We start from the raw sequence: 18,174 nt of genomic DNA, 5'->3' as shown, positions 1-18,174 counted from the left end.
AATAAAGAGAAGCGTTATTATCCCCTGTAACAACACAACAAAGGTCAGAAAATTCAAAAAGACCTTTTGTTTTGTTTTGTTTTGGATGTGATGGATGTTTCTTTTTAAACCGCTGTTTGTGCAATGTAGGCGGAGTCATGACCACGACAGTTGCACCAATAAAGAAAAAACAATTAACAAAAAAAAAAAAAAAAAAAAACCCAATCACAACAGCTAATCTATCACTGACATCACAAGGTCGTCAATAGGATGAGCCAGAAGAGAAAACGCCTTTGAGACGCACACACACACAGAAAAAAGTTGTTTATCTTGGCTTAAAAAACACAAACGCCCCCTCCCCCGAAAACTGTCAAAGCTGTGATGTGACACCCTCAATAACCCCCCCCTCACCCTCTCACCCCCTCCCTCACCCTCTTACCCTTCACCTCTGATGGGGGGAGACAGAGAAGGAGAGAGAGAGACAAGATGATTGATTGATTTGATTGATTCCTGACGCCATTCCTGAGCAAAGTGGACTTGACGAGTGAGACCCAAGGAATCCCGGTGATGACGTGGAAACAGGAGAAGGAAAAAAAAAAAAAAAGCAAAAACAACAACAAAACAAAACAAAACAAAAAAACCTAAATGATCACAGCAACAGTGTGAGGAGGCGGGAGGAGCAGTGGCGACGTAGAGGCCAGTCCACAGAGCAGAGCGACCTGCAGAGGAGGAGGAGGAGGAGGGACAAGACGGGTCAGAACTGTTGCCATGGTGACGGTTACAACAAACAAGACGCAAAACACACGAACCCCCCTGTTCTGTATCAAAAAGGTCACACCCTGCCTGTCCAGCAAATAGACGGCTCCTCGGTTTCTAACTAAACTATAATCGTTTAAGAAGCTGCAGTTTGCTCCTTCACCACCAGGTGTCACCGACCACAACACTGTGGCAGAAGATTGGATTGATTGAATTCATTGATTTTTTTAAAATTTTGAACACACATTTTTCCCCCTCTTTTACAATTTACCCACATTAAATCATATTCACAGCCACATAATTCACATACATATACCACCATCATTGTCATTTGCTAGTTAAAGATGAGAGGGGCGGAGGGATTCATTCAACTCTCCTGTATTAAAGGGATAGTTCACCCTAGAATGATATTTCGCTCATTATCTACTCACCCTCATGTTGACTAAGGGCTGGAAGAAGTTTCAGATTCCTCCGTGGCTTCTCTGAGTTACAGGGGGTCTCGGCATAGCAGTGCATGTCCATATAACGGTTGCAAAGGGACACCGGAGCTCTTCGTAAAAAAACACACACAAAAAAACATCCAAATACCTCCATGATGCTCGTATGTAATGTCCGTCTTGTGCTGAAGCCCCAAATTGCGTAATTGTCCCGAAAAAAATTAAATAAGTCTATATTTTAAGCTTGTTTGTAGCGGAAGCTTCTCGAAGCTCCTCTTCCTGGTCCGTCCAAATCTCGCGTGATTCGCAGTAACCGCACTGACGCATGCTGACGCCGGCGCAAATCACGCGAGATTTGGACGGACCAGGAAGAGGAGCTTCGAGAAGCTTCCGCTACAAACAAGCTTAAAATATAGACTTATTTAATTTTTTTCGGGACAATTACGCAATTTGGGGCTTCAGCACAAGACGGACATTACATACGAGCATCATGGAGGTATTTGGATGTTTTTTTGTGTGTGTTTTTTTACGAAGAGCTCTGGTGTCCCTTTGCAACCGTTATATGGACATGCACTGCTATGCCGAGACCCCCTGTAACTCAGAGAAGCCACGGAGGAATCTGAAACTTCTTCCAGCCCTTAGTCAACATGAGGGTGAGTAGATAATGAGCGAAATATCATTCTAGGGTGAACTATCCCTTTAATTAAATTATCTGCTATGTACTTCCTTCTTTATGTTCAGATATTGACTGAATCCAGCATCAGGAGGGGAGGGGAATAAACCAGAGGGGTAATAGCTCACATATTTAATTTTGAACATGTGAAAAACAGAGAGCCAATAACAACAAAATGATAAAGAAAGGTCAACAAGGTTCTCCCTGTACAATAACTTAAATGTTTCCCTGAATGCACTACTTTTAACAACTCAATTCATAGTAATTATAATGATAGTAACAGTATGCATGCACAACTGCATTTATAGAAAGGAAAAAAAGATTAATTACATAAAGTTCATTGATCACTTGAGTGTAAACGTCCCAAACTGTTGTTCAGACTGATTGTTCGTTACGACCACGTGTGAGATTCTCTCATTTAATCATCAGTAAATCAGCTCGGAGCAGAAACATCACACACACTGTGAGTTAAAAATCTCTCGTTCTTAATAATTAAACACGTCCAACACTATCATCTACCGTATTTCCTCTAATAGTAGCCGGTATCTATTTAATAGCCAGGTCTGTTATAATGGCCGGGGGCGTGGTTTACACGAACAAATAAAGGCCGGCCCCAAATACAGGCCGGGTCAATGGGAAAAAAACAAACAAACAGAAAAAACCTGAATTTCAGTCACTGTGGATGCACTGGTCTCAGGCGGCCAAACACGGATGCAGTAACCCACAAGTGCCAGCAGATGGCAGTAGCTAGATCTGAAGTGCCACATGAACCCACGCTTCAAGGAAACAGTCACTGACAACTCGACCGAAGAGAGCTTTAGCAGCATGGCGTGTCACTACCCGATTTGCGACGCTACCCGATCTGTGACAAAACTGGTCTGCGCATGACATGGTGTTACTTTTATTTATTTATTCATTCATTCTGACCACTTGTGCTCCAGCGTTTATTAGCCTAATCCTGTCCAGCTGATCGCTGCTGTTGCGGTACCTGCTACAGTAATGTGTAAAAAAATATAATTAATTGTAGGCAGAATGAAAACTGAGCACGGTAACTGTCAAATTTGAGCACCAGCATGAAACAGAGGAAGAAATAATAGCCTCTCTCAAATATAAGCCGGTCTCCAATACAGGCCGGTTCCCCTGGGCAGCTAAAGTAAATAAAGGCCTCGGCCTCTATTAGAGGAAATACGGTAATTATCTTTTCTAATAAACCTCCAATTATCTTTGGCTTCTGATTTTTATGAGTCATTTATCATCTCAACACCTGGATTACATTAATTACTTATGCTGTTGAAGCTCCTTTAACATTAGTGAATAGATTACAGATGAGTTGTTGGGAGTGAGGAGGATAATCAGGTCTGGTAACACACACACACACACACAGTTGTTATGTAGCTGTGTTTGTGAACAGCGCCCCCCTGTGGCTCCGTGCAGTCGACTCACCTGTGTGAGATGTTAGGACCTGAAGCCGGGCTGGAAACGTGCCGTCTCTTCAAAGATGAGCTCCTTCAGTGTCTCTTTGGGTAGGTCGTCCAGCTCCATGTCGAACTTAAACGGAGCCTCGGCGACGGGCTGCGGAGGAAACCACACAGAGGAACGGTGAGCGGTCGTGGTGAACGCACTGACGCCGTGGAAACCGACACAAACTATTGTTCAGATTGTATAAAGATCAGAGCTGCGTCACAAACACAGAATAGAGTCTCACCTCGTCTGTGGGGTCGTAGTATTGCTCCAGGTACGGGTGCGCCAGAGCTTCCTCCACCTCGATCCTCTTGTGAGGGTTAAAGGTCAACATCTTGTCCAGCAGGTCCAGAGCTGCAGCACAAACAACAACAACAACAGCAACGATGAGACTGAGTCCTGGAGATGTTTTCTAAAGACACTGAACTAACATGTTCCAGCTCAGTCATCATGGATCTAAAGCCGAGTTCAGACTATGTAGTATTATTGTCTTTCACGATGGTCAACATGTCAGATTAAAGAGATCCCGAGGAGTTTGCTTTTGGTTATAAAGAGTCTCATATTAATGTGGATGAATCTATGTTACCCACTTGTTAATGGGTCCAGTTTTCAATAAATACTGTATATCGTTTTGTCTCTATCGTTATTTTGATATTATTATTTAGTGGTCAACTTGCCCAGCATTTCCTAGGTTCAGTTTCCCAGACGATGCCCTGCGGGTCATGGGAATAACGCCGCTGGATTGCTAGTTGGCATCGTTTATGGTCAGAACTACGACGGTATCTGATCGTCTTTGAACCTCTGACTTTCGCTCTTGATTAATGAAAACATTGAACATTAAACATTTCTAAGTTAATTTAAGTTGTGCTAAATTCAACCTCCTGCGCGTCGCAGCACCCGAAGCAGCAGCAGAGACACTTTCTATCTGACATTAAGGCCCATGATGCTTTGCAGGGGACTGTGTGTCGCTGTCCCGGCTCCTCACCTTTGGGGTCGGCGTTGGGGAAGAGGCGGTTCCACGGGACTTTGCAGCGCAGAGGCAGCGACAGCAGGTAGTTCCTGGCCTTGATGTTGATGATGCAGTTGAGATCCTCCTGAGAGGGAGAGCCCAGGATCCCTGAGACACAGAGGAGGAGGAGGAGGAGAAGATCACATCACAGTCAAGCTGAATTGAAGTTTTTTTCAGTTATGTGAAGAAGTTTTGATGAGAAGAAAAAGAAAAATTACAGATAACAGATAAGACGACGGACGGATGGGAGCAGTGACATGTGGTTTCACACCAAGACACAACAACAACACTTTGGTTAATGAAACAAACAAACACAGAGTCGACAGGAAACTGATGCTGATGCTGCTGATTAAAGCTCAAGTCTGAAGTTGGTGAATATTTTACACAAATGACACTGAAACTATATTTGTCTCAACTTATAGTAAAGTCTGATGAATGAATTAAAGCAGAAGTAAGCGATCCGGTGGTTTTGGCTGACTTCCTGTCAGCCGATGGAGTTAGCAGTCCCCGCCCTCGTCCCTACGTCACCACATTCACGCGCATCCCTTGGCTGCACACACAGAGAGGACCGCCCCTTTATGCCGTTCTCTCTCCTCATTGGATAAAGGTTGTAGGATACAAGGAAAGTTTTCTCCTCAGCTTACAGCAGAGCAGAGTGACTGACAGACCCGTGTTTCAGACCAAACACTCTATATAAGTGATTGCCGTCGGAAGATATAACTATTTAAGACTTATATTAACACAAATATTCCGCTTACTTCTGCTTTAACTAGAATCATACACGAAAAGCACGAAAAAGAAAAAATCAACTGTAGCTGATAGTTTACGGGACAATCTGCTGCCAGGAAAAGAATCATATTTACCCATAATAGCTAATAATCCTTAATAATAATAATAATAATAATAATAATAATTACCCAAAATGTGGTTGAGCTGATCCAAGTAGTGCTTCCCTGGAAAGATTGGCCTGTTGGACAACATCTCAGCCAGGATGCAGCCTACTGACCAGATGTCTATGGACTTGGTGTAGCCCTGAGAGAGAAGAACAAACAGGATTAAACACACTGATGTCGGTACCGATACTGAAACTGATGAGGAGCAGCTTGTGTGTCATCAGCAGGTTCAGTCTTAAAACATTTAAAAAGCAGTTTTGTGATGCTTAAAAATCTAAAATGAATCAAACAGACGACAGAAAGAGAAACTGGTCTCGATCCCAGTGACACTGCTGGAATTGATCTTCAAAAACAAAGCGTAATAATACTGAGAGTGAGAATTATCTGCAGGAGTCAAAGAAAAGCTCTGATTTAAACTGGCATTGAAACAGTTTTATGATGTAAAGTGAAGTTAAATTAAAGACCTTTTGGTGTTAGTGGTGTGCATCATCGATTCACCAGTCTACGGTTCAATTCAATTATACGATGCATCATATTCTCAATTTTCTATGTTGCCACACAGGACACAGCTGTCCTTTCAAAATAAATGCATAAAAACCCAGACAAAAAACTGCATCAATTCAGAATCGCCCAATAAAGAATCTCGATGCATCTGCACCTGCACAGTGCGCATGTTTCCACAACAGTCCATTATAACACAGGTCAAACGTGTGAACTAAAAACAGAGATCCGTTCTGCCTCAGTGTGAGAATAAAATACTTCAGGAGCCAACACAAACACACAAACACAGAAACAGAAACAGAAACAGAAACAGAAACAGAAACAGGCCTGATCCGGGCGACGGCGGCTCACCTTGGAGTTGAGCATGATCTCGGGTGCTCGGTACCAGCGGGTGGCGACGTATTCTGTGAGGAAACCGGTGTGGTCGTGGTCGGGGTCGGCCACGCGAGCCAAACCGAAGTCACAGATCTGCAGGAGGGGAGAGAGAGAGGAGAGAGGAGAGAGGCGGCGGCGGTCAGACGACGCTTCAGGTGAGTTCCTCCTCAAACATGAAGAGGAAATTAAACTTTAAATGATCAGTGGCGGTGAAAAAGCGGTGGTATCCAGGTGGCAGCGGCACCTTGAGATCACAGGTGGTGTTGAGCAGGAGGTTGGAGGGCTTCAGGTCGCGGTGCAGGACGTTGGCAGAGTGGATGTACTTGAGGCCTCGTAGGATCTGGTAGAGGAAGTAGCAGATGTGGTCGTTGCTCAGGTGCTGAGTCTTCAGCAGCTTGTACAGGTCTGTCTCCATCAGGTCCTGGACTATGTATCTGCACGGCGCCGGGTCAAAGAGCCACGACTGCAACACGGTGGAAAACCAACACTCCTCATATGATAAATAACTCTTATTCAAATCCTACAAACTAATGAAGCACCTATTGTGAAATTCTGGGCTGATACTAATGTTTAAAATAACAATTTGGCCACTGAGCAATGTTTTTTTCTTCTTTTGTGTAAAGGAAACAAGAAATCTTCATTTCTGACAAAAAAAACCCAAACATTTTCACTGACTTAACTTTAACAAATTGAACGTACATGCGCCCTCTGTCGTCATGTCCCACCAAAAAAGAGAGAAAGAAAAAGGCTTCTCCTCTGACTCAGCACAATATGCCACATAATAACTTGTAATACAGCAATAGATAATTAGCCATTAGTTTTTACCGATGGCTGATGTCAGTCTTTGAGGCGAATATTGTCCGATACCAATGCGGTGATGCATCCCTACTACACATTTTTAATTTCTTATTTATTCATTTTCTTCTTCTACTTTCCCACTCACTCTTCACCTTCTTTTTCTCCTTCTTCTATTTTGAAATATTGTTGTTGTCTTCTTTATGTTATTGCCTTTGTGATATCATGCATCATGTATCTTTATTTTTGTTCAATAAAAAAGAAAGAAAACCCTTTTTTTTAGTATTACTGACTGCAATATACATAAAACTAACTGCAAATTATTGGTAATGATAAAGATAAAGATGAAGAATAATTTTACCAGATACGATAGTATAGATTTTATACATTTCTCTTGTATCCAAACTAGATTTAGGTTCAGGCCACAGACAAAACGTAAGGCTAAAAGGACGTGTTGGTAAAACTTGTTCTGTGTTTTGATGACGTATTAATTCAGTCCCTGAGTTGCCTTCAGCAGAGAGGATTCTGGGTAAGAAAGGTTTGACAGCGACTGGATGGATGCTCATGGTATGTGATATGCAGGAAGCTGTGAGTGGCTGAGGGTCGTTTGTTTTTAAGGTAGGACAAAGTGTAAAATGTAAAAACTACATTTCCAGCTTTATGAGGCTGAGGGGTGATCAGTTTTCTAGTGTTGCTGCCGAGCGACAGTGAAGAGCGTCTCTGCCAAACACACCCTGACAGGAGGCTGTTATGTAATAAAACAAGACTATAAAAACCTCTATTCAGCCTCAAATCACAAAGATACTGATGAGACAGAGAAATCAACTCCAAACACCGAGTTAGAAACTCGTCAGATACAAATATCTGACCACAACGTCAAATCTGATCACGGCCTCAAGCGCGAAACTGGAGGCTATAAACTCAGGAAAGTGTGTGTGTGTATTAAAGGATACACGTCCTTCATCTGGTCGATGGTCGGCGTGCGGATGATGTCGTTGATTCCGATGATGTTCTCGTGTTTGAAGCGCAGGAGGATCTTGATCTCTCTCAGGGTGCGCTGACAGTACGTCTGGTGCTCGAAGGGGCTGATCTTCTTGATGGCCACGCGGATCTTGTTGTCGCGGTCGTAGGCAGAGCTGAGGTTAAAAGAAAGAAAAGGAAAACAGTTAGATATCACTGTTATTTTAGGGATTACTTCAGGCTTTTGTAAACATGGGAACAGTATTGAGGAAGAACTGGAAGGTGAAATGACTGTTTTTGTCAATGGAAGCAGAAAAACTGTTGTTTCTGGTAACAACAAAAACCAAAAACCAAACTCTGTGCATTGTGAAGTTATAAGCTCCGAGTTGTTGTTGTGCATAAAGCAGATTAAAACATATAATTTGAGTGAACAAATCGGGCACTGACGCATTCAAAGCCGTCTGCAGAGTCGTGCATTAGTAACTTCATGAGTTCACAATGGTTTATTGAATATTAATCGTCAGGTGTCACTCTTTCCTTCCTGTGGTCGGCCAGTGGAAACCTCCGAACAGCAGAAAGCGTTTACATCAGCATTGGTTTCAGCATTAGATGGCAAAGAGCATTAAATAACAGAGAGTGGAGCAGTGAGCGGTAGTGAGGCTGCTGCAGCGTGTGTCTGACAAAAGACAGAAGAGGCTCATGGGAGTGGAACAAAGCCTCAAACCACAGACAACTTTACACAGAGCTCCATGCACCGGCTGCACGACCACAGGCTGCAACGCCTCAGGTCGGACAGAGAGACAGACAGACAGAGAGACAGAGAGAGAGAGAGCAGACGCTGTGAAGTCTGATGGAGATAAGCTGACCTCATTCAAAGGTTTCAGATTTTACCACAACACAAAGTGTGAAGTGTCAGTACTACACTTGTTCACATCTAAAAACTAAAAAGACTTTTTGATTCAATTAACACATGTGTTGTGTTGAGCCCTCAGGGCCACCGTAGGTAGGACAGGACCCCAGACAAACCATTTTTACAGTGGCCCCTGATTTAAAGGGACAGTTCAACATTTTGGCAAATTGGCCCATTGCCATAATCCCTATAGTCATAGCAGTAGGTTCGTTACCTTTAATTGTCGGTGCAAGCTATTTTTAGAACGGCGGAGCAGAGCTGTGAGCTGCTCAGAGCTACGATACGGAGGTTAATGGGATTTCTTGGTTTCCCTCATCAAACTCATCAAATACACAATCCAACAACTCCAAAACGCTCTGGTGGACAAGTTGTGACCTGCACATTCACCACGCTATGAGATAATAACAGAACGTTACGAGACAGAGTTGTTTTAGAGGTAAATGCAGAGACTGCTTGATGAAAAACTGCCCCCGACGGGAGCCCGCATCAGCGGTTTTGCATGAAAACCAAGAAATCCAATGAGCCTCCGTAGCGTAGCTCTGAGCAGCTCACGACTCTGCTCTGTCGTTCTAAAAATAGCTTGCACCGACAATTAAAGGTAACGAACCTACTGCGGCAATGGGCCAATTTGCCAAAATGTCGAACTATCCCTTTCAAATTTTAGGAGTGCAAGCAGAAAATGTAGGGACGCACACTGTAAATCTACTTCCAAAGCAAATTTTCACACTTCCTTGTTCATTCATTCCTGATCCTCATACAACTTGGCCTGACACCTGTAATGTAAGAACCTAAACAAAAACAAAACCAGCAGATTTACTGGTTACACATGTCCAAGTAGATGAAAAATGTACTCGCACTGTCTCAAGTTTTAGGTTCAGACTGGAGCGCTGTAGGATCCTGATCCTGAGCACAATGTAATAAAAGATTAACGAGGAGGAGTTATGGTTATACAAATATGTAAAAATGTCTGACAGATTGTGTGTGTGTGTGTGTGTGTGTGTGTGTGTGTGTGTGTGTGTGTGTGTGTGTGTGTCTACACCCAGAAGACTAATTGTTCACTTCCACTCTGAGATCTTGGCGCTGCCTGCAATGAGACACCTCCTCCTCCACACTATAGAAATCTTTCCAGGTACAGACATGTTTGTCTGCACACTGTGGACTTTTTCTGCCTCCCTACAACTTTCTCATGCTCACTTCACTCCGAGATATCTTGAGTTTCCCACAGCAGACGTGGCCTGAACCTGCAGCCTGCACGCCACGCCACGCCACAACACGCCACTAACCTGTCCTGTCACTGTGCTGCTTTATGAACACATCATGTCTGAATGAAACCATCTCTGGCCCTGGGTGTTTCCTTTAAATGCACCCAGGTATGTGTGTGTTTGTTTATTTTTTTAAGGGTTACAAAAAACGATAGAGAATAAATTCGGTCTGCCACGATAAATCGGTGCAGATTTTGGAGGCACAAAACTGGCCAGACGTCGTCCGTCAGTGCACAGGAAATGACACATCAACAGCGAGTCCAACTCACCCAGCCAGCCAGTCAGCCAGCCAGCCAGCCAGCGCCGCCGCCAACAAATGCAACAAAATGACCGACTGCTGCCAGCCCTCCCAGGATTTTCTGGATCTCTACCTCAAACTGTTGCAACTTGGTGCCATCGCCAAAAAAACGGTCGATGCAAGACGACAAAATCTGAGAGAACTGAGAAACATCGTCAAATGGTTTCCTTTAAGTTCTCCAGATCCTTCATCGTCATTTACATCCAGCCAAGCGTGGTTTTTTTATTTTTATTTCTGCACATTACAAACAACAAAAAAATGACTGAACAACGCCCACTCACTATGACAGAATAAGAAAATGAGTTGCTATAGTGACGGGGGGTGTATGGACTGAAATGTAAACACAAGTGTGCCAGCTTTCTACGAGGGAAATATGAGTGACCTTCCCTTCCACTTGTGCAAGAGGAGTGTGTGTGTGTCTGTGTGTGGGAGGAATCTGTTCTCCATGTAACTGTTCTACACCAGCAGATCCCCTCGAGTGCTCGGAGGCAGCGAGCTACAAGACTTTTATATTCAAAGCTCCAGTCTGATCCCGTTTGGCAGCGACCTGCTGCTGCTGCTGCTGCATCCTCACCGTCAATGGGAGCAACAACAACCTCCACCGACGGTTTGACAAAAAAGACACAACAACATTTCCTCACGCACGATGTAAAAATGCACACGATTTCTTGTTTGCACAATTAATCGCCACATTTCTCGATACCGTCGCTTTCCTAAAAAAAAGATTTATGTCGGAACCATAACAGCAGATCGGCACAACTCACACGGAACGAAAACAAACGTAACATTGAATTGGTAGGAAATTAAAACATTGAAATGAACTTAAACATTTGGTATAGATGACATAAACACTTTCGGGGGGATTAACAATTGGTCCTATATTAATAGATACTTAAAGCAGAAGTAAGAGATATATTTGTGTTAATATAAGTCTTAAATAGTTATATCTTCCAACAGCAATCACTTACATAGAGTGTTTGGACTGAAACACAGGTCTGTCAGTCACTCTGCTCTGCTCTGAGCCGAAGAGAAAACATTTATCGTATCCTACAGTTTTTATCCAATGAGGAGAGAGAACGGCATGCAGGGCTGTGTGTGCAGCCAAGGGACGCCGTGAATGTGGCGACGTAGGGACGAGGACTGTTATGGTGCGTTCAAGGAAACTCGTATTTTTCCGACCGTGAAGTCGTACCAGTTCAATCTGGTACGAGTTCACCGGTCGGAAGTTATGAGTGGCCGTTATAGTGACTTTCACCGGTAAAACAGGTCGGAAAAACACGAGTGGGTTGCCTGAAACGCTACAAAGTCGTAAGTTGTGACTTGAAGCTGTAATTTACGATTTCAAAAGCCTGCCTGGAACGCAGCATTAGCGAAAACGACCGGACCACTTACTTCTGCTTTAAAATATTGTGTGTAAATAATTAGAAATGTAATTATATTTAGACTATATTAGATTTTTACACATTTGTAGTGTTCTGAAATTAATTAATACATAATAACCGTGACAATCTTAATACCATGATTATTGATGTCTTTACAGTTTTAAAAAAGGCTAAAGGAAGAAATTCCCCACCAGGTTTCTCTGAAGCTCAGACTGAGCTGCTCCGCCCCTGAACTCGCGACGAATCCAAAAATAGACAAATAAGACAAAGACGACGGAGGCGGGACTTGGGTCGAAGCCAGTTAGTGGCAACGGTGCGCTTATCAACCTGTCACTCAAAGCCGTCACGCCCTCCATCAAGCAGAAACTAATGCCTTATTAAACATAATCGGGTGTGTTATATAAAATTAACTTCCCATAGAGTTGTCATGAGGGAGGAAATGAGCCTCAGAGGAAACAGAACTGATTTGTACCAGTGTAAAACCCTCCTGACAGTCGTATTAATGTTACATTTACATTAAAACACAGGAGGAAAATAGTTACTCCAACTATAATGATGTGTTATGTATAATGAAAAGTTTCAGCCTCTGGAAGGTTTGGAGAGTTTGTTAGCCGAAACCAGAAGTGACAGTGTGTTGAGGGGCTTGGGGGGAAATGGCAAATGGTAAACCGACTTACACAGCGCTTTTCTAGCCACTCGGACCACTCAAAGCGCTTTACACAGGTTTTGTCACTTTCACCCTTTCACACATACATTCATACAGCTCTGTACGGAGACAGGCTTTTGTTGAAATATTGATGGACAGTTTTTATTATGTTATGTACAGACCAAATGGTTAAATGAGAAAATGTCTAAAGGGATGAATGAATCAATGAAATCTGTTGTTTTTATTGTGGTTTTATTTATCTAGGGCTGCAACTAATGATTATTTTCATTATCGATTAATCTGTCGATTATTTAAACGATTAATCGATTAGTTGTTTGGTCAAATTGTTAAAAAATGTCCATCAGTGTTGATGGCGTCCTCAAATGTCTTGTTTTGTCCACAAACCACCACAAGAGACTTAGTTTATTGTCATAAAAGAACAAAGGAACCAGAAATATTCACATTTAAGAAGCTCAAATCAGAGAATTTGGCCTTTTTTTCCTTTAAAAAACTACTCAAATCAATTATTCAATTATCAAAATAGTTGACGATTCATTTAATAATCGATTATTGTGCGATTAATTGTTGCGGCTCTAAATTTATCAATCGAAAATGACAAATATTCTGAAAACATGCTGCTGCTTCTTGTTTTATATGACTACTGAACCTATCCCATGGACCAGTCTGCCACCCAGCCCTCCCATCGAGCTGGCCAGCTCTCCCCGCCCCCGCCCCCCCCCCCCCCCTCACCAGAGACTGCCTTCATCAACTCCTGCTAACATTTCCATATTTCGCACATTCTGTGACAAACTGTAAACTGTTTTCTTGTCTGTAACAACATCTATTGCACGTCTGTCCGTCCTGGGTGAGGGATCCCTCCTCTGTTGCTCACCCTGAGGTTTCTCCGACTTTTCCCTGTTAAAAGGGTTTTCCATGGAGTTTTTCCTCAGTCGATGTGAGGGTCTAAGGACAGAGGATGTTGTTACGATGCCATGTAAAGCCCTTTGAGACAAACTGTTTGTAAAAACGGGCTATACAAATAAAATTGCCTTGCCTTGCCTTGCCTTGCCTATGATTAAAAAATCTCACAGGTTAGAGGTTGGTGGATAACTGGAGCCCCCCCCAACATGCTGCCTTCAGTCTTACAGAGATGTTTTTATTTATGCTGTGCAACTCTCTGACGTGCTGCTAAATCATCACACTTGCAAGCGTCTCTCTCACGACAGGTTAAGAGAGAAAGGACGTCAGCGGCGGTGGCGGTGGCGGAGAGAAGCGAGGACGGTCGGTCATAGTTCACGCTACATTATTTCACCATGTTGACTGAGGCAAGCCCTGCAGTTCCTCCTCAGTTTGTCCAGACACGCAACACAAGGAACTTTTTGAGGAAGTACAAAGTGCAGCGAGCGGAGTGGAGCGGCGTGCGCTGCTGCTGGTGGTGGTGGTGGCGGCGTCCATACCGCCACACCGCCACACCACACGTCTTATCACTGAGGAATGGACTTTAATGTCTGAGGCCTCACACACACACAGACACACAATACTCAGCACCAGCTGATGGTGGCACCTGTCGAACACAGATGACTGGAATTAAAACAGTTAACACTTCAAGACAGTTAATGTTTATTAACGTGATTTATTTTTGTGTGTGTGTGTAATATACTAGATCATTTAAGGTATTGAAGAATGAAATCTGGGTGTAGAGAAATGGTGATGTCTGTGCTGTCTGTCAAAATGTCTGTCAGATTTTTTTCTGTGGTTTGTTTATTATTAGGGAGCTGTCGTTGTTTGTTCTTGTTGCGTCATGTATAAATGTATGTTTCTTATGTGTAAGTGTGAATGTTTATGTGTATGTTGTGTGTATGTCGGACCCCAGGAAGAATAGCCGATGCTGCTGCGGGTGCTAATGGGGAGAGAGAAACACACCATTTTCTGTTGTTTCATTTGCTCCTGATTCATTTCTGAACTGCATTTTGTCTCACACACATTATACTTTTTATAGTTATATATTCAGCCTCCACCTGCATGTATTTACTGCACGAGAGAGTCAATCTTGGTTGTTTTTTATTTTAAAATCAATATGGGATATGTGTGGTTTTCTTCCTGTGCATTGAAAAGAGTTTGCAAACCAGTTTGTATAAACTTTATTAAACAAGATCTACAGGTCACGTCTGCAGGATCCTTTAATTGTCAGTGATGAAGATGCTTTGTGTGTCTCGTGTCTGTGCAGCAGTGGGTTTTATTTCTGCTGAGATGTGTTGTTTGGTGAGCATGCTCAGAGCACGGTGGAGAGGAGGGGGGCTCTGTTTCCAAGGAGATGGAAATACAAGGCTTTACACTGCAGCCGCTGTGTTATGCAACAGGGCCGTTGCCATGACAATGTTCGAGGGGCTGGGTTGAAGGAAGAAGGGGGAAAAGCTCACTGTGCTTAAGGGCAACGAGAGAGAGAGAGAGAGAGAGAGAGAGAGAGATATGATGTTCAAGCCAGACGGACGTCACAAAGTCGGAGCGCCAGGTTCGACACATACATCAACACGCACATCGACACACACACACACACGGAGCTGTTGCAGCATCTTGTCGCCTTTCTGCAGAGTTCAATGAATCATCAAGACATCAGTGATAAGACAGAGATGCAGACTAACACCTGTGTCACAGTCAGACTGAAGATTACAGTGAAAACTAGAAGGGAAGATGTGATGATGAGTTGGTTTTTACTACCGACATGAATCACCTAGGCTTTTTTTCCTCAGCATTTAACCAGAGGTTCTCATAACCATGTTTACATGGACATGGTTTATCTGATCAAACGTAAACAGTAGTATCAGAATGATTAGAATCAGATTGTCGAAAAAAAATGCACGTAATGTAAACGTGGCTAATGTCTGCTAGACAACACTCTAGGATATTCAGTTCACTACATTACAAAAGGACAAAAAAAGGCTGCACATTTCCACATCTGAGAAATTAAATCCAAATATTTTGCTTTTTTGATTTATAAATAATGACCTCCATGTTTTAAAGAGCAGCAGTATGGGGCGGTGCGTGGCGTACAGGCTACAGTCCTCAACGCAGGCGTCCCGGTTCGAATCCCACGTCGGGCAGACATTTCCTGCATGTCATTCCCCCTCTCTCTGCCTCCCCCTTTCCTGTCTATATCTCACTGTGCTATCAAATAAAGGCAAAAAGGCCAAAAAATATACTTTAAAAAAATAATAAAATAAAGAGCAGCAGTATGTGCAGCTCCGTCTTTATAATTAAAACATTTTCCATTAAAGCAGAAGTAAGTGATATATTTGTGTTAATATAAGTCTTAAATAGTTATATCTTCCGACAGCAATCACTTACATAGAGTGTTTGGACTGAAACACGGGTCTGTCAGTCACTCTGCTCTGCTCTGAGCCGAGGAGAAAACATTTATCGTATCCTACAGTTTTTATCCAATGAGGAGAGAGAACGGCATGCAGGGCTGTATGTGCAGCCAAGGGATGCGCCTGAATGTGGCGACGTAGGGACGAGGACTGTTATGGTGCGTTCAAGGAAACTCGTAGACTCGTGTTTTTCCGTCCTGTGAAGTTGTATCAGTTCGATCTGGTACGAGTTCACGGGTCGGAAGTTACGAGTGGCCGTTATAGTGACTTTCACAGGTAAAACAGGTCGGAAAAACACGAGTGGGTTGCCTGGAACGCTACAAAGTCGTAAGTTGTGACTTGAAGCTGTAATTTACGATTTCAAAAGCCTGCCTTGAACGCAGCATTAGCGAAAACGACTGGATCGCTTACTTCTGCTTTAAGAATCACCAGAGACCCTGCGATACGACATTATCACAATACTTCTGTCTCCATATGAAATTATTGCTTCTTAGTCTGTTCATATCGATACTTGACGTCCGTATATTGATTAAAAAAAATATCACGATACTGTGTCGCAATGATAATCTGCACTTCAGACATGTGGTAAAAAAAAAAAAGTTAATTAAAAAGTAAAAAAGTTATTGACCGTGTATTTGTATTGTACTGCTATTTGTATTTTATTTATTGTACTGTTTTTATTCTATGCATATGTACCGTCAGCTGTATTTTATTTTATTTACTTATTGGACTGCGGATGCAAATTAGCGGCTGTTATAATCCAGCATATTTAACTGTATTTTTTTAAATAATTGTTCATCAATATGCACTGTGAGTCCCGTCACCCTGCAGCTGAAGCTTCACCTGTGTTTTGTGATATTTGTGGCAACAAGTCATTCAAACTGTGTTGAGACTGATCAGACATGGAGCAGATAAACAAGTGATGCTGAAAAGCTGCAACCAAAATCCACACACCACATCATGCAACCGTACAAGACCCAGACGCTCTACACTGATTGGTTCATCTTCTTCTGATATTTATTCTACATTTGATTTGACGTTGTGTTTTTAGATTTCTGCACAAAACATCAATTTGTTTCATCTTTTTCCTCAGAACTGACACACATCACGTGAGGTTTTCCGCTCGAGCTTCAGGCTTCGCTGATCATCGCCTACAAGCGTTCACATGGCGATGATGACACGGCTTTCTGAGCTTCGAGCAGAACAAACAAGATTTTCATCGCGGATGTTTTCAACCACAGAAAAATACACAACATGTAAATGAGTTGCTGCGTGTTTTGGACACTTTAAAGATCCATCCATGGCCACTTATTTCAGATTTCTGTCTCATCAAAATAGACTTCCTGTTCCAGTGTATACCAACCACAATGAGGTACAACCTTATAAGACTGTGATAAAACAAGCTCTATGTGATAAACTGGTTGTCATCTTCAAAATGCATCCTCACACACAATGCAGACTTTCAGAAAACAACATTTAAAGCCTGAGATGTTGTTGGTTCTCAGCTGCTGTAGCTGCAGGTCTGATGGTAGCAAAACCTCCACCACAAAAACCACTCACTTCTATCTATAGAGTCGCTGCAGCACATCATCACATCACCAAATACTTTACAGAGTCGTGCAAAAGTCTGGGCACCTCTGGTCAAAACTATGTGAACAGTTCAGGAAGTGGAAGATGAAATGATCTACAAAAGGCATAAAGTTTAACATGAAACACAGAGGCTAAGTTGTTGGATTGTGTATTTGATGAGTTTGATGAGGGAAACCAAGAAATCCCATGAGCCTCCGTAGCGTAGCTCTGAGCAGCTCGCGGCTCTGCTCCGCCGTTCTAAAAATATCTTGCACTGACAATTAAAGGTAACGAACCTACTGCTATGACTACAGGGGTCATGGATTATTATGGAATTTGCCAAAATGTTGAACTATCCCTTTAACTTTATGCCTTTTATAGATCATTTCATCTTCCAGTTGCTTAACCATTCACATTAACAGAAATTTTGACCAGTGGTGCCCAAACTTTTGCATGACACTGTACATCTCCAGACGTAAAGACTTCATATTATCTTGTCAGTTTTTTTTTTCTTCAACAGGAAACGTCAGGGTTTTTTCTGAACCTTCAGACTGAGGAAACTCTGAGGAAGTGACTTTGAGGAAGCAACTTTTCCCTCCTTGCACCGTGCACACGACACCAGCTCTGAGCTGTGATACCAGTCTGTAGAGATCCTCTGTGTGACGTGGAGGATCGTTGTCACAGGGCGCCGTCCTGTTTACTCTCAGGTTCATTTTTTTATTTCATATAAAAGTTTAAGTGCATGTATATTTTATGATGCTGTGTATTTCAGGTGTAGGTTAATATACACACACCTCAGGAGGCCTGTCATTAGCCGTCCATAATGACAACAAGCCTCTTGATTGATTAAAACAAGGTGATCAGTAGTTGGGAATTACTGCAGATTTAGTCACGGATCAC

General features: G+C 42.7%; 1 protein-coding gene across 1 annotated transcript in view; it reads right to left on the bottom strand.

Moving 5' to 3' along the window:
- Nucleotides 1–467: 467 nt before the first annotated feature.
- The window catches only part of mapk1 (mitogen-activated protein kinase 1), a 28,884-nt gene continuing 11,177 nt past the window's right edge, over nt 468–18,174 (bottom strand). Inside the window, exons 2-9 of the mRNA XM_085785916.1 lie at nt 7,833–8,015; nt 6,329–6,518; nt 6,061–6,177; nt 5,233–5,347; nt 4,292–4,423; nt 3,551–3,660; nt 3,289–3,417; nt 468–698 (exon numbers count right to left, since the gene is read on the bottom strand). Of these exons, the coding sequence (XP_085642042.1) occupies nt 3,301–3,417; nt 3,551–3,660; nt 4,292–4,423; nt 5,233–5,347; nt 6,061–6,177; nt 6,329–6,518; nt 7,833–8,015 (964 nt within the window). The 3' untranslated portion in view covers nt 468–698; nt 3,289–3,300. The remainder of the gene's footprint in view (nt 699–3,288; nt 3,418–3,550; nt 3,661–4,291; nt 4,424–5,232; nt 5,348–6,060; nt 6,178–6,328; nt 6,519–7,832; nt 8,016–18,174) is intronic.

Source organism: Trachurus japonicus, chromosome 9, assembly GCF_045865225.1.
Source record: "Trachurus japonicus isolate A0001 chromosome 9, Traja_1.0".
NCBI classification, from domain to species: Eukaryota; Metazoa; Chordata; class Actinopteri; order Carangiformes; family Carangidae; genus Trachurus; species Trachurus japonicus.
Note: the sequence above shows the minus strand (reverse complement) of the source record. Positions and strands in the feature narration are given on the sequence as shown.